This window comes from Xenopus tropicalis, chromosome 6, assembly GCF_000004195.4.
Source record: "Xenopus tropicalis strain Nigerian chromosome 6, UCB_Xtro_10.0, whole genome shotgun sequence".
NCBI lineage: Eukaryota > Metazoa > Chordata > Amphibia > Anura > Pipidae > Xenopus > Xenopus tropicalis.
The window spans coordinates 151,207,377-151,223,052 of record NC_030682.2 but is presented as its reverse complement, the minus strand read 5'-3'; the positions used below and the strand labels follow the sequence as shown (position 1 = coordinate 151,223,052).

The following is a 15,676-nucleotide window of genomic DNA, read 5'->3' as shown; positions in this document are numbered from 1 at the left end:
CTTATTTGATTAAATGTGAGAAACACTGTATCTAAGTGCAGTTGTCGCTCGTTAAGATTTCTGGGCTCTGCCAAAAGCTACTTATTTGATTAAATGTGAGAAACACTGTATCTAAGTGCAGGTGTCGCTTGTTAAGATTTCTGGTCTCTCTGCCAAAAGCTACTTATTTAATTAAATGTGAGAAACACTGTATCTAATTGCAGGTGTCGCTCGTTAAGATTTCTGGTCTCTGCCAAAAGCTACTTATTTAATTAAATGTGAGAAACACTGTATCTAAGTGCAGGTGTTGCTCGTTAAGATTTCTGGTCTCTCTGCCAAAAGCTACTTATTTTATTAAGTGTGAGAAACACTGTATCTAAGTGCAGGTGTCGCTCGTTAAGATTTCTGGGCTCTGAAAAACCCAAGCCATGTGGGAATTGCTATAGGGCGTATTCCATTATTTTCAGTAGGTCTTTATTTTGGGCATATTTATGCGTTTTTTAATAACGGGATGTATAAATTCCCTGTGTGATTTCGCCCTAAGGGTTTAAACGCATTTTGCTTCAAAATTCATGGTGACCCTCTAGCATTTAGCGCGGAGATGTGTCGCACCATTGCTTGGGGACTTATTAATAAAAGTGTGTAAACCAACAGCACCAGTCATGTTGCCCATAGCAACCAATCAGCAATTAAGATTGAACATCTACCCGCAATTTGGAAAACAAAAGCAAAGAGCTGATTGGTTGCTATGGGCAACATCACCAGTGATGTTGGCTTCCAGGCTATAATAAATATACCCCTTAATCTCACTGTTATAGGCTCTATGCCGGGGCCTTCTCTGCCCTAAGCCTCCTTGGCCAATCAGCTGCATTTAATACGGTTACCCCTCCCCCTGATGCAAATTCTGAATTTCTTGGGATCCGCTATCAGGCTGCGTCCTGGCTCTCTGCTTTCTAGGGGATCCGTCACTGTCAAATGTAAAAAGACTTGGGGGGCAACACAAGCACCATTAAAGTTCATGGAGGAGCCAAATAAGGGCTGTGATTGGCTATTAGGGGCCTCTATGCACCCTATCAGCTTACAGGGGCTTTATTTGGTAGGAAATCTTGTTTTTATTCAACCAAAACTTGCCCCCAAGTCAGGAATTCAAAAATAACTCCCTGGTTTAGGGGCACTGAGAGCAACATCCAAGGGGTTGGTGAGCAACATATTGCCCCGGAGCCACTGGTTGGGGATCACTGATATAGGGGCACCACAAGGTTCTGTTTTTGGGCCGTTGTTATTCTCCCTATACTCTTATCCCCTCATTCGGCTGTAAATCCCATCTGTATGCTGATGATATTTACATATATTTATCAGTTGAATCCAGGACTTAAATCTCTAACTGCCACCTAGCAATCTCCCCCTGGATAAACAAACCCCACCTCAAACTGATTTTAACACTGAACTGATCATCTTCCCACCTAAGCCTGGCTCTACACCCCCTTACAATCTTTGATGATTGCAGCTCATTAACCCTGTCAGCTCAGCACATTTTTTGGGGTTGATCTTTGACTCCTCCCTCTCCTATCCAGGGCACAAATAAGCACTCACCCCAAATCCCCCCCTAACTGGCCTTCAGGTTGGGCCCCCTTAGCCCATAACAAGGTTACAGATATATAGAAACATTGGGGTAACAGTCACCCCGCTATAGTTCCAGGGGTACCCAGGGCACAAATAAGCACTCACCCCAAATCCCCCCCTAACTGGCCTTCAGGCTGGGCCCCCTTAGCCCATAACAAGGTTACAGATATATAGAAACATTGGGGTAACAGTCACCCCGCTATAGTTCCAGGGGTACCCAGGGCACAAATAAGCACCCCAAATCCCCCCCTAACTGGCCTTCAGGTTGGGCCCCCTTAGCCCATAACATGGTTACAGATATATAGAAACATTGGGGTAACAGTCACCCCGCTATAGTTCCAGGGGTACCCAGGGCACAAATAAGCACCCCAAATCCCCCCCTAACTGGCCTTCAGGCTGGGCCCCCTTAGCCCATAACATGGTTACAGATATATAGAAACATTGGGGTAACAGTCACCCCGCTATAGTTCCAGGGGTACCCAGGGCACAAATAAGCACTCACCCCAAATCCCCCCCTAACTGGCCTTCAGGCTGGGCCCCCTTAGCCCATAACAAGGTTACAGATATATAGAAACATTGGGGTAACAGTCACCCCGCTATAGTTCCAGGGGTACCCAGGGCACAAATAAGCACTCACCCCAAATCCCCCCCTAACTGGCCTTCAGGCTGGGCCCCCTTAGCCCATAACAAGGTTACAGATATATAGAAACATTGGGGTAACAGTCACCCCGCTATAGTTCCAGGGGTACCCAGGGCACAAATAAGCACTCACCCCAAATCCCCCCCTAACTGGCCTTTAGGCTGGGCCCCCTTAGCCCATAACAAGGTTACAGAGATATAGAAACATTGGGGTAACAGTCACCCTGCTATAGTTCCAGGGGTACCCAGGGCACAAATAAGCACTCACCCCAAATCCCCCCTAACTGGCCTTCAGGCTGGGCCCCCTTAGCCCATAACAAGGTTACAGATATATAGAAACATTGGGGTAACAGTCACCCCGCTATAGTTCCAGGGGTACCCAGGGCACAAATAAGCACTCACCCCAAATCCCCCCCTAACTGGCCTTCAGGCTGGGCCCCCTTAGCCCATAACAAGGTTACAGATATATAGAAACATTGGGGTAACAGTCACCCTGCTATAGTTCCAGGGGTACCCAGGGCACAAATAAGGTTAGGTAGCACCAGGGACTGGGCTGCAGGGGTTCTGGTGGGGCAGTTACATGGATGATATATTGGGGGAGGAGTTCAGCACAGTATGGGAAGCCCATGATTGGATAAAGTTACCCCCCATTCCCAGAGCTGCTTTAGTATCACAAACAAGGGACAGAGACATCAAGTTCATGAATTCATATCAATTTATTCATTGTCTGTTTATTGTGATTAATTCTAAAAGGTTGAGTTTTCCTTTTTATAATAAATGTGAGACATTCCAGGAAATGAGTTTTTGTTCAGATTTTCGCATAAACCTCCACTTCACAGAGCTGGAGAGTTTCCGGCCTCCCGGGAATCACCACGCTCACGTAGCGGCCCCCCATCCCGTTACAGGACAGGGTGATGGTCGGTTTAGAGACGTCGGTGACAACGCCGCATCTGGGGGGGGGGGTAAAAAAATGTCAGATGTTAAATATCAGCAGGAACTAATTAGCCAAAAAATGTATCTTATTATTTGAGCATTAATGACTAGGGGGCACCGAATCCACTTTTTTTGGCAAATACTGAACCAAATCCGCAGCCTAATTAGCACATGCTTTGGAAGGGTTAAAGGGGACCTGTCACCATAAGAAATAATTCCAAATCCTGTGCTATCATGTTAGTCGAGCAAAATAAACTTGACTTGCGCTGTATAAATTGTTTCATTTCTTTTCCCTTCAGTTTTGGAATTTACAGTCACAGCCAGCAGGCCGGCGCCATTTTGTTTACACTGTTATTAAGGCAAAGCTTTGTATCCCCCCAAAATCTTATGCATTTGCCATCAGGGTGAAATCTAGGAAGTGCTGAATGAAAAGTTAAGGTAAATGTAATTAAAAATCTGAGCTGTCAATCATATATTGCCTGCCCCAACATCCTCCAGCTCCACTCCCCAGCTTCCTGCAGCTCCCCCCCAGCATCCTCCCCAACATCCTCCCCAACATCCTCCAGTTCCACTCCCCAGCTTCCTACAGCTCCCCCCCAGCATCCTCCCCAACATCCTCCAGTTCCAGTCCCCAGCTTCCTGCAGCTCCCCACCCCAGCATCCTCCCCAACATCCTCCAGTTCCACTCCCCAGCTTCCTGCAGCTCCCCACCCCAGCATCCTCCCCAACATCCTCCAGTTCAACTCCCCAGCTTCCTGCAGCTCCCCACCCCAGCATCCTCCCCAACATCCTCCAGTTCCACTCCCCAGCTTCCTGCAGCTCCCCACCCCAGCATCCTCCCCAACATCCTCCAGTTCCACTCCTCAGCTTCCTGCAGCTCCCCACCCCAGCATCCTCCCCAACATCCTCCAGTTCCACTCCCCAGCTTCCTGCAGCTCCCCCCAGCATCCTCCTGATGTTCCTTACTCCAGAAGGAAAGGTAAAAACTTAGTAGCTTCATCAGCACTCACAGAAACGCTTCACAGAGTTCTCTGTCAAAAGATTTGTTGTGTCTGTTTTCCTGTCCAGAAACACACAGCTCTCTGCTCGTTCCTGCTCCCCACTCCCATAAGAATGCTAAGAACTCACTCCCCCCCCCTTAGGAATGTGGATCTGAGCCAATCAGCTGGAAGCTGACTCATAGTCTTACTGGAGTGAGGCATTATGGGAACTTTCTTTACACAGCTCAGCGTTTTTTCTTCCTGTTTGGCTTCTGATCATCTGAACTATTGAAATATGTTGAGACTATTGGGCACTATTGAGAGAACTGAGGGTATGCCTGCAGCTTGGGATTAACTCTTTATTAGCCTTTCCTTCTCCTTTAAAACAGCCTTTTAAAAAAAGTACAAATGAAAACAAAAATGCTAATTTTTTTCATATCGTCGGACAAATTAAAATGTCAAAAAATACCCCCCAAACCTGGAAGCAAAGAAAGATCTTCCAGTTGTAAAAGGGACGTCCACCATTGGCTTCTGCATGATCAGGGTCGGACTGGGGAGTGAAGGGCCCACGGGGGCTCCCACCCCAGGGGCCCTGCAGGTGCCCGCGCCCATAGCCCCCCCGAGGGGCCCCCCTAACCCCCCTCGCAGGGCCCCCCACCCGGCGTCCTCCTCTGAGCGTGTAAAATTAACGCATCAGCGCAGGAGCAGTTGCGCAGGGGTGTCCCGGCGGCCCAGTCCGACCCTGTACATGATCCCGCCAGCTGTAAGATATACAGGTATAATGTGTTCAGGACTCACACTGGGTTGTCACGGGATGATGAACTCCCAACGCGGACCTCGGCCCCCAACAGGCGCTCCCCGCAGCAGTCCCCTCTGTTCACTATCAGCACTTTCTCCACGCGGTACGGCTTCTTCAGGTCCAGCTGCCACCAAGCCGGGTTGTCATTACCGGTGTGGGAACATGATCCCGCCATCATATTTGAGTTGGTATTACCATCGATGGCGGTGGCGGCGTTGTACATGGGGCCGTAAGTTGAGCTCTGTGTGGCTTCTCCCGATCCGGCCACGTTCACTGCCGACACAAGATCATAAATAAACAATGAAGACGTTAAAGGGGAACCGTCACCCTAAAAAATAATTCCAAATCCTTTTTCTGTCACATTAGTTGAGCAAAATAAACTTTACTTAGACCATATAAACGATTTATTTTTTCCCCCTTTAGTCTTGGAATTGACAGACACAGCCAGCAGGCCGGCGCCATTTTGTTTATATTTTGTATCCCCCAAAATCTTATGCATTTGCCATCTGGGTGATATATAGGAAATGCTGAGTGGGAAATTAATTTAGTAACATAGTAACATAGTAACATAGTAAGTTGGGTTGAAAAAAGACGTACGTCCATCAAGTTCAACCATAATGCCTATATATAACCTGCCTAACTGCTAGTTGATCCAGAGGAAGGCAAAAAACCCGATCTGAAGCCTCTCTAATTTGCCCCAGAGGGGAAAAAATTCCTTCCTGACTCCAAGATGGCAATCGGACCAGTCCCTGGATCAACTCAATTTAATCGTAATTAAAAATTTGAGCAGTCAATCATATTTTGCCTGCCCCGCCTCTATGCCTGTGGCATAGAGGCGGGGCAGGCAAAATATGATTGACAGCCCCGAATAAGGAGTTATTTTATCTTAGTTGGGATCAAGTACAGGTACTGTTTTATTATTACAGAGAAAAGGGAATCATTTAACCATTAAATAAACCCAATAGGACTGTTCTGCCCCCAATAAGGGGTAATTATATCTTAGTTGGGATCAAGTACAGGTACTGTTTTATTATTACAGAGAAAAGGGAATCATTTAACCATGAAATAAACCCAATAGGGCTGTTCTGCCCCAATAAGGGGTAATTATATCTTAGTTGGGATCAAGTACAGGTACTGTTTTATTATTACAGAGAAAAGGGAATCATTTAACCATGAAATAAACCCAATAGGGCTGTTCTGCCCCAATAAGGGGTAATTATATCTTAGTTGGGATCAAGTACAGGTACTGTTTTATTATTACAGAGAAAAGGGAATCATTTAACCATGAAATAAACCCAATAGGACTGTTCTGCCCCCAATAAGGGGTAATTATATCTTAGTTGGGATCAAGTACAGGTACTGTTTTATTATTACAGAGAAAAGGGAATCATTTAACCATTAAATAAACCCAATAGGGCTGTTCTGCCCCAATAAGGGGTAATTATATCTTAGTTGGGATCAAGTACAGGTCCTGTTTTATTATTACAGAGAAAAGGGAATCATTTAACCATTAAATAAACCCAATAGGGCTGTTCTGCCCCAATAAGGGGTAATTATATCTTAGTTGGGATCAAGTACAGGTACTGTTTTATTATTACAGAGAAAAGGGAATCATTTAACCATTAAATAAACCCAATAGGGCTGTTCTGCCCCAATAAGGGGTAATTATATCTTAGTTGGGATCAAGTACAGGTACTGTTTTATTATTACAGAGAAAAAGGAAATCAGTTTTAAAATTCTGAATTATTTTATTATTATTGAGTCAATGGGAGATGGGCTTTGCGTAATTCGGAGCTTCCTGGATAACGGGTTTCACTAAAGGATAAGTAAATCTTTAAAATACGTGAATGTAACTTAATGAGAGGGCTATTCAAAGTACTTTTGCAATTTAAGTCATTATTTATTTATTTTGCAGTTCTGGGATATTAAGGGATAAAGCACTGCCAATATGAATGAATATTGTCACAACAGCGCCACCTGCCGGTCAGTTTCTGACCACGACCCCCAACTTCCTCAACAACATTGTGATCGGAAACTGACCAGCAGATGGCGCTGTTGTGACAAAATTAATTCATATTGGCAGCACTTTATCCCTTACTATCTGCAAATTAAAAAAAAGAAAAGAATGTTAATTGCCAAAAGGTTTACTTATCGCAAGTCCTATGTTTAAAGGAAAACTATACCTTCATAATGAATATTAACAAACATATATATTAGTGACCTATTACACATTCTTACCAAGAGATATCAATAAATATTGCCCTTTTACATCACATTCCCCTGTTCTCTCTCATAAAAGGCATCTGATAGTTTCGTGGATTTGTTGTAATGCCGGCAAATTTTAAAAAGTGTCGTATAGACTGTCATTATTGCGATGTCATTTGTGCGCCAAAAGATTCTCTATACTAACTTGTGCCAAATTAATCGTTCTGCATTTACATTCCCCCCCCCCCCCGCCATTTTTGTTATGGCGGATTTTGATTTAAAAAATGTCTGTAAAAATTAAGGGGGTATCACTAATTCTCAAAAATAGTATCTAGAAGAATTAAGTCTAAAACAAATGGACTTTTCTGAGTTTTTCTTGAAAACGTTTCACCACTCATCCGAGTGGCTTCTTCAGTTCAAATGACTGGTAGGGAATTCCCCGGCATTTAAACTCTTGATGGTAGTACAGTCACAGACAGCCAATCACAATGGTTCCATTGAACTTGTTCAGTTAGGTGTTAGCTGAAACTGACAGGTGTAAGAAGGTATGATCCAATCACAATGGTACCATGATTCTCATTGATGAAGGTGTTAATCCTTCAAAGTACATGACTGGAAGTGTGAATTGTTGTGAAACCGCCGGGGTAAGGATGTCAAAGCGGCATTGTATGTAGGTGACAAGCGGTGTCGCAGGCCCCCTCCTCTGTTCAGGGATGGTTTTTCCAGGCTGGCAGTAACGTGCATATCTTGGACTGAGAGTACAGATGGTTTAAAAGAGGTGTGAAAGAGGCCATTTATGCCAGCCTGGAAAAACCATCCCTGAACAGAGGAGGGGGCCTGCGACACCGCTTGTCACCTACATACAATGCCGCTTTGACATCCTTACCCCGGCAGTTTCACAACAATTCACACTTCCAGTCATGTACTTTGAAGGATTAACACCTTCATCAATGAGAATCATGGTACCATTGTGACTGGATCATACCTTCTTACCCCTGTCAGTTTCAGCTAACACCTAACTGAACAAATTCAATGGAACCATTGTGATTGGATGTCTGTGACTGTACTACCATCAAGAATTTAAATACCGGGGAATTCCCTACCAGTCATTTGAACTGAAGAAGCCACTCGGATGAGTGGTGAAACGTTTTCAAGAAAAACTCAGAAAAGTCCAGTTGTTTTAGACTTAATTCTACTAGATACTGTATATCATGGCCTGGATAAATGAGAATCTTCATAGACAATTCTCAAAAAGATTGTATATACTCTACCAAACAAAAATAGCCACAGCCACTTTTTATTGTCTTTTTTTTTTTTTAATTGTCCGTAGAGGTTGATAAATGACGAAAAATTGGCGCAAATGCTACATTTTTATGACATTTTGCTTTACCAGTATTTTTATAAATTACCCCAAAGTCTGCCAGTAGTGCAGTGATCCCCACCCAGTAGCTCGGGGGCAACATGTTGCTCCCAGTGGACTCAAAGTGGCTGCCCGTTGTTAAATTTTTGGCTTGGAATAAAGTTTTGGAAGCAAAGAGACACAGTCTTTCTCCAAGCAGAACCTCCTGCAGGTCACATGGGGCTACCAACTAGCCAATCCCAGCCCTTATTTGGCACCCCCAAAGAAACTTTTTACATCTGAGTGTGGCTCACAAGTAAAGTAGGTTGGGGATCCCTGATGTAGAGTAACAGATTGCTCGGAACGGGGTGGGAAAACTTGATTGTTTCATAAATAATAATCGGTTTGTTTTATTATATTGTAAGACTATTTACTAAAGGTGAAGCCTATATTCCATTTTTTGTTTTGAGGACAGTTCCCCTTTAAGTGATCCACTGCACAAATACTAGGGGTGCACTGAATCCCGAATTCGGTTTGGGATCTGGGCCAAATCCAGGCTTTTTTTTGAAGGATTCAGTGTCGGCCGAATCTGAGGCCCCGGCTAAATTGAATCCTAATAAGCATAAGTAGCATTCGGAAAGGGTTAAATGTCAGGGGTAAAAAATTGTGGAGAACAAGGCGATTTTTAACCCCTTCTGATCCTAATTAGCATATGTTAATTAGGATTCAGGTCGGGATTCTGCTGAAACCTTCGGGGTGGGTTTGGGGGTTCGGCCGAACCCAAAAAAGGGGGTTTGGTGCATCCCTAACAAATACCCTTAGATGGCACCGACAGTAACACAGCACTCCCAGCAGCCCTTACCTGCAGCTTCTACCCCATAAACCTCCACTTCACAGAGCTGGAGAGTTTCCGCCCTCCTGGGAATCACCACGCTCACGTAGCGGCCCTCCATCCCGTTACAGGACAGGGTGATGGTCCCTTGGGAGGTGTCAGTTACGGTGCCACATCTGATGGAAAGGACAGAAAAGATTGTTGAAATGGAGGCAGGAGAGGGAGAACAGTGGAGCAATTTAAACCCAAATATTTCCAGCACTCTGACCCTTTTTCATATTTTAATGCTTATTATAGTCAGCTGCCTAACCCCCATGCTGAGTACTAAGGAGATACAATGCTTGATACAGATATTTATGGCTGATTATTGTCCATTAGGGTCCATTGTGGCTCCTGAAGAGTAAAGGTGGCCGATAACTGCTGCCGATGGTCAGCCTGTGTATGGGGCCCTCAGATGGGCTTGCCCGACTAATATCTAGAGCAGTGATCCCCAACCAGTGGATCAGGGGCAACATGTTGCTCCCCAACCCCTTGGATGTTGCTCTCAGTGCCCCCAAACCAGGGAGTTATTTTTGAATTCCTGACTTGGGGGCAAGTTTTGGTTGAATACAAACAAGATTTACCACCAAATAAAGCCCCCTGTAAGCTGATAGGGTGCATAGAGGCCCCTAATAGCCAATCACAGCCCTTATTTGGCTCCTCCGTGAACTTTTATGGTGCTTGTGTTGCTCTCCAAGTCTTTTTACATTTGACTGTGGTTCACGAGTAAGAAAGGTTGGGGACCCCTGATCTAGATGAAAATCAGGCAGATAATGATTGGGCAGGTTTAAGAACCCCATCAGGGTGAAGAACGCATTGGTTAGTTGATATGGTCCTCGCTCTGGTGGCCACATCCCGTCAGGGTGAAGAGTGCATTGGTTAGTTGATATGGTCCTCGCTCTGGTGGCCACATCCCGTCAATGGGATTCAAGGGTCAAAGGATTGGCTCAATCAGAGCATATTGGGGGAAGACCTTGACCTTTTGTGTAGGGACAGCTTTACCTTCCTGGTTAAAGACAAGAATGAAAGGAAGATAATGGGGGGTTTGGGACTCACACTGGGTTCTTATTATTGGTTGAACTTCCAACGCGGACCTCGGCCCCTTGCAGACGCTCCCAGCAGCAGTCCCCTCTGTTCACTATCACCACTTTCTCCACGCTGTATGGCTTCTTCAGGTCCAGCTGCCACCAAGCCGGGTTGTCGCTACCGGTGAGGGAACACGAGCCCTTCATCATATTTGCGTTCTTGTTGCCGTCATTAGCGTTACTGGCGCCATACTCGGATCTGTAATTGGAGCTCTGTGTGGCCACTCCCAATAATGCCACATTACCTGTTGAAGCACAACATGGCGCAACTTTAGGGATGAACGAAACCTCAGTCCATATAAATGCACTACGGACGTGACTGAGCTGAATTATAATGAAGTTTCAATCAATCTTAGTATAAATAATACCACATATAATGATGTTACCCCCCCAGTCCTCTAATATCCATGAATTATAAATAAATAATGTCGGTTTCATGGGGCAGATTTATTAAGCATCAGTATTAAAAACCAGGTCCCGTGCTTAAAGGAAAACTATACCTTCAGGATGAATACTTACCCAACAGAATTTATAATATAATAAATTTCAATTAAATACCCCCCGGCTCTGGACCAGGGGTAGGGAGAGGAGGTCCCTGCTTAGCACCCCCTCATCGTTACATCGTTCCATAGGGTTGAAAAAAGACCAGAGTCCATCAAGGACTCCTTTTGTGTCTGTAAGTTCCCTATACACATAAACTGTAAGCTCTGCGGGGCAGGGTCCTCCTCTCTCCTTTGTCCCCATGTAGAAATCCCCATAGATGCACTAACCCAGCAGCCCTTACCTGCCACAGCTTTAACTTCCTGCCCATAAACCTCCAATTCACAGAGATTGAGATATTCATTCCGCCCGGGAATCACCACACTCACATAGCGGCCCTCCTTCCCGTCACAGCACAGAGTGGTAATGAGGTTTGAGAAGTCGTTGATGATGCCGCATCTGGGGGAAAATAAATGATTGGATTATATTGTGACAGCGGACAAAAGTCTCCCACTCACCATTGTCCCATCCCACTCAGCATTGTCCCATCCCACTCCAGCAATGTCCCATCCCACTCCAGCAATGTCCCATCCCACTCAGCAATGTCCCATCCCACTCAGCATTGTCCCATCCCACTCCAGCAATGTCCCATCCCACTCAGCATTGTCCCATCCCACTCAGCATTGTCCCATCCCACTCCAGCAATGTCCCATCCCACTCAGCATTGTCCCATTCCACTCAGCATTGTCCCATCCCACTCAGCATTGTCCCATCCCACTCCAGCAATGTCCCATCCCACTCACCATTGTCCCATCCCACTCCAGCAATGTCCCATCCCACTCACCATTGTCCCATCCCACTCAGCATTGTCCCATCCCACTCAGCATTGTCCCATCCCACTCCAGCAATGTCCCATCCCACTCAGCATTGTCCCATCCCACTCACCATTGTCCCATCCCACTCACCATTGTCCCATCCCACTCAGCATTGTCCCATTCCACTCAGCATTGTCCCATCCCACTCACCATTGTCCCATCCCACTCACCATTGTCCCATCCCACTCCAGCAATGTCCCATCCCACTCACCATTGTCCCATCCCACTCACCATTGTCCCATCCCACCCAACATTGTCCCATCCCACTCACCATTGTCCCATCCCACCCAACATTGTCCCATCCCACCGAACATGTCCCATTCCACTCAGCATTGTCCCATCCCACTCACCATTGTCCCATCCCACTCAGCATTGTCCAATCCCACTCACCATTGTCCCATTCCACTTACCATTGTCCCATTCCACTTACCATTGTCCCATCCCACTCACCATTGTCCCATCCCACTCAGCATTGTCCCATCCCACTCAGCATTGTCCCATCCCACTCAGCATTGTCCCATCCCACTCAGCATTGTCCCATCCGACTCAGCATTGTCCCATCCCACTCAGCATTGTCCCATCCCACTCAGCATTGTCCCATCCCACTCAGCATTGTCCCATCCCACTCAGCATTGTCCCATCCCACTCAGCATTGTCCCATCCCACTCAGCATTGTCCCATCCCACTCACCATTGTCCCATTTCACTCACCATTGTCCCATCCCACTCAGCATTGTCCCATCCCACTCAGCATTGTCCCATCCCACTCACCATTGTCCCATTCCACTTACCATTGTCCCATCCCACTCAGCATTGTCCCATCCCACTCAGCATTGTCCCATCCCACTCACCATTGTCCCATCCCTACTGGGGCACTAGGCATCATTTGCATGTTAGTGTCACAACATGGCCGCCCCCATGGGACCTCCCACCTGTTATTGGGGGCAAAGTGCACAAAATGGTATTGTTTCCCCCAACCAGAGTGTGGGCTCTATTAACCTCCAGTTATTATTTTATAGTTGTGAGAAAAGAAGCAAAGATTTGTAAAAGGACAACATGGGGAAGAAAATGGAGGTTATTTAAAGGGAAACTACCCCCCCAGAATGAATATGTAACCAACAGACAGTTTATATTATGTTAAGTTTCCTATTAAAGAATCTCCCCAAACTGGAGTATATATATCAGTAAATATTGCCCTTTTACATCCTTTCCCTTGAGCCGCCATTTAGTGATGGGCTGTGTGCTCCCTCAGAGATCAGCTGACAGGAAGTGATGCAGCTCTAACTGTAACAGGAAGTAGTGTGGGAGCCAGAGGCAGAACTCTGCCCATTCATTGGCTGATGGGGCCTAGCATGTATGTAGTGCTCCTGGTTCAAGTCCAGTCAGAAGTAAATTCTGTAGATATTTTTAAGAGACTATCTATTCCTACAGAACAGAGAGGGATAAATACGGTGTCTGTTACTCACACTGGGTTGTTATTATCTGGGGAATTTCCAACGCGAATCTCGGCTCCTCTCAGGCGCTCTCGGCAGCAGTCCCCTCTGTTCACTATCACCACAGTGTCAACGCTGTAGGTCTTCTTCAGGTCCACCTGCCACCAAGCGGGATTGTCATAAGCAGTGCTGGCACAGGGGGCTGTGAGGAGATTGGTTGCCCTATTGCCATCGGCCGCTGCTTGGGCGCTGTACCGAGGGGCGTATGTGGAGCTTTGCTTGGCGTCCCCCGACTTTGCCAAATTAATTGCTAAAAAATAAAAGTATATCAGTGATTTCACTTCTAAACAATGATACAGAGATGCACAGTAGGGGGTACAGTGTTATGTCTATTAATAACATGAAATAAACCCAATAGGGCTGTTCTGCCCCCAATAAGGGGTAATTATATCTTAGTTGGGATCAAGTACAGGTACTGTTTTATTATTACAGAGAAAAGGGAATCATTTAACCATTAAATAAACCCAATAGGGCTGTTCTGCCCCAATAAGGGGTAATTATATCTTAGTTGGGATCAAGTACAGGTACTGTTTTATTATTACAGAGAAAAGGGAATCATTTAACCATGAAATAAACCCAATAGGGCTGTTCTGCCCCAATAAGGGGTAATTATATCTTAGTTGGGATCAAGTACAGGTACTGTTTTATTATTACAGAGAAAAGGGAATCATTTAACCATTAAATAAACCCAATAAGGGGTAATTATATCTTAGTTGGGATCAAGTACAGGTACTGTTTTATTATTACAGAGAAAAGGGAATCATTTAACCATGAAATAAACCCAATAGGGCTGTTCTGCCCCAATAAGGGGTAATTATATCTTAGTTGGGATCAAGTACAGGTACTGTTTTATTATTACAGAGAAAAGGGAATCATTTAACCATTAAATAAACCCAATAGGGCTATTCTGCCCCAATAAGGGGTAATTATATCTTAGTTGGGATCAAGTACAGGTACTGTTTTATTATTACAGAGAAAAGGGAATCATTTAACCATTAAATAAACCCAATAGGGCTGTTCTGCCCCAATAAGGGGTAATTATATCTTAGTTGGGATCAAGTACAGGTACTGTTTTATTATTACAGAGAAAAGGGAATCATTTAACCATTAAATAAACCCAATAGGGCTGTTCTGCCCCAATAAGGGGTAATTATATCTTAGTTGGGATCAAGTACAGGTACTGTTTTATTATTACAGAGAAAAGGGAATCATTTAACCATTAAATAAACCCAATAGGGCTGTTCTGCCCCAATAAGGGGTAATTATATCTTAGTTGGGATCAAGTACAGGTACTGTTTTATTATTACAGAGAAAAGGGAATCATTTAACCATGAAATAAACCCAATAGGGCTGTTCTGCCCCAATAAGGGGTAATTATATCTTAGTTGGGATCAAGTACAGGTACTGTTTTATTATTACAGAGAAAAGGGAATCATTTAACCATTAAATAAACCCAATAGGGCTGTTCTGCCTCCAATAAGGGGTAATTATATCTTAGTTACATGTGAAACATCTGAGATACATATGAAATCAAGAGGATTCTCCTACCTCCGGGCAGGACGTTGCAGGAATGGACCCACCCAATGGAGATGCAAACCAGCAGGACCACAATGCACTTCATCCTAATGGAGAAGAGACAAGACAATGATAAATGGTGACATCCCTATACTCCACATATTGTAGAGACCGGTGCAGACTGCAGATAAAATATATACACAATATCCAAAATCTTACATTGCACAGTTAATAATTCTATGCTTCCTTACAAAGGTACCCCGAGCCTAGTAGGCAAGTAACTCCGCATACATTCCCATGAAGCAAACAGTTCAATATACCAATATACCAATAACTATACAGAACTATGTACATATGTGAGTGAATAGGATCATCTCTACCTGTTAGTGGGTCAGGTTAATGTCCGGCTTCTTTCTCCTTCCCCTGCAGTACCTGCCTCCCCTCCCACCTAGCTCCTCCTTATATACCATTCTTGGGGGGAGTGGCCGAGTCAGATGACCGAACCTGTCTGACTAATTGGAATCCCAGTCTGGAGGCAGAACAGGACTGTGATTATGATCTTCACTGACAGCTTAAATACTGACCCCCCCGGGGCATCCGAGCTTGGGGTTCCAAAGAAAGGGAAAACCTGTTGCTCAGCATTTTCAAGTATAATATACACCCCTATACGTATACAGATGGGCCGGATTGGCTTGTGTGTCTAACACAGCATAACTGCACTCATTTAACTCTTCTTTCCCCAAGGATAATGGCTGAATTCCACATGAAAGCCCAATACAAAGTGGGGTACTCGTGAGAAGTGGAAGGAAAATCAGACATGATTCCAAACATTTTTTACAAATAAATAACTGCAAAGTGGGG

At 45.0% G+C, this 15,676-nt stretch overlaps 1 protein-coding gene across 1 annotated transcript; it reads right to left on the bottom strand.

Annotated features, from left to right (window-relative positions):
• Positions 1-2,938: 2,938 nt before the first annotated feature.
• On the bottom strand, positions 2,939-15,232 carry LOC100135371 (uncharacterized loc100135371). The gene is made up of 8 exons (NM_001114043.1): positions 15,196-15,232; positions 14,849-14,922; positions 13,274-13,550; positions 11,238-11,392; positions 10,425-10,698; positions 9,360-9,505; positions 4,953-5,226; positions 2,939-3,191 (listed from the first exon to the last, which is right to left on the bottom strand). The coding sequence occupies exons 2-8, from the start codon at positions 14,919-14,921 to the stop codon at positions 3,050-3,052; spliced, it is 1,341 nt and encodes a 446-aa protein (NP_001107515.1). The 5' UTR covers position 14,922; positions 15,196-15,232; the 3' UTR covers positions 2,939-3,049.
• Between the last annotated feature and the right edge of the window lie 444 nt (positions 15,233-15,676).

Bases quoted from the DNA above. Each gene is read 5' to 3' on its own strand.
- LOC100135371 (NM_001114043.1), bottom strand. From the start codon at position 14,921: ATGAAGTGCATTGTGGTCCTGCTGGTTTGCATCTCCATTGGGTGGGTC. The intron at 13,551-14,848 runs GTAGGAGAATCC...TTTATTTTTTAG, and splicing joins CTGCAACGTCCTGCCCGGAG to CAATTAATTTGGCAAAGTCG. The intron at 9,506-10,424 runs GTGAGTCCCAAA...CCTTTCCATCAG, and splicing joins ACCAATAATAAGAACCCAGT to ATGTGGCACCGTAACTGACA.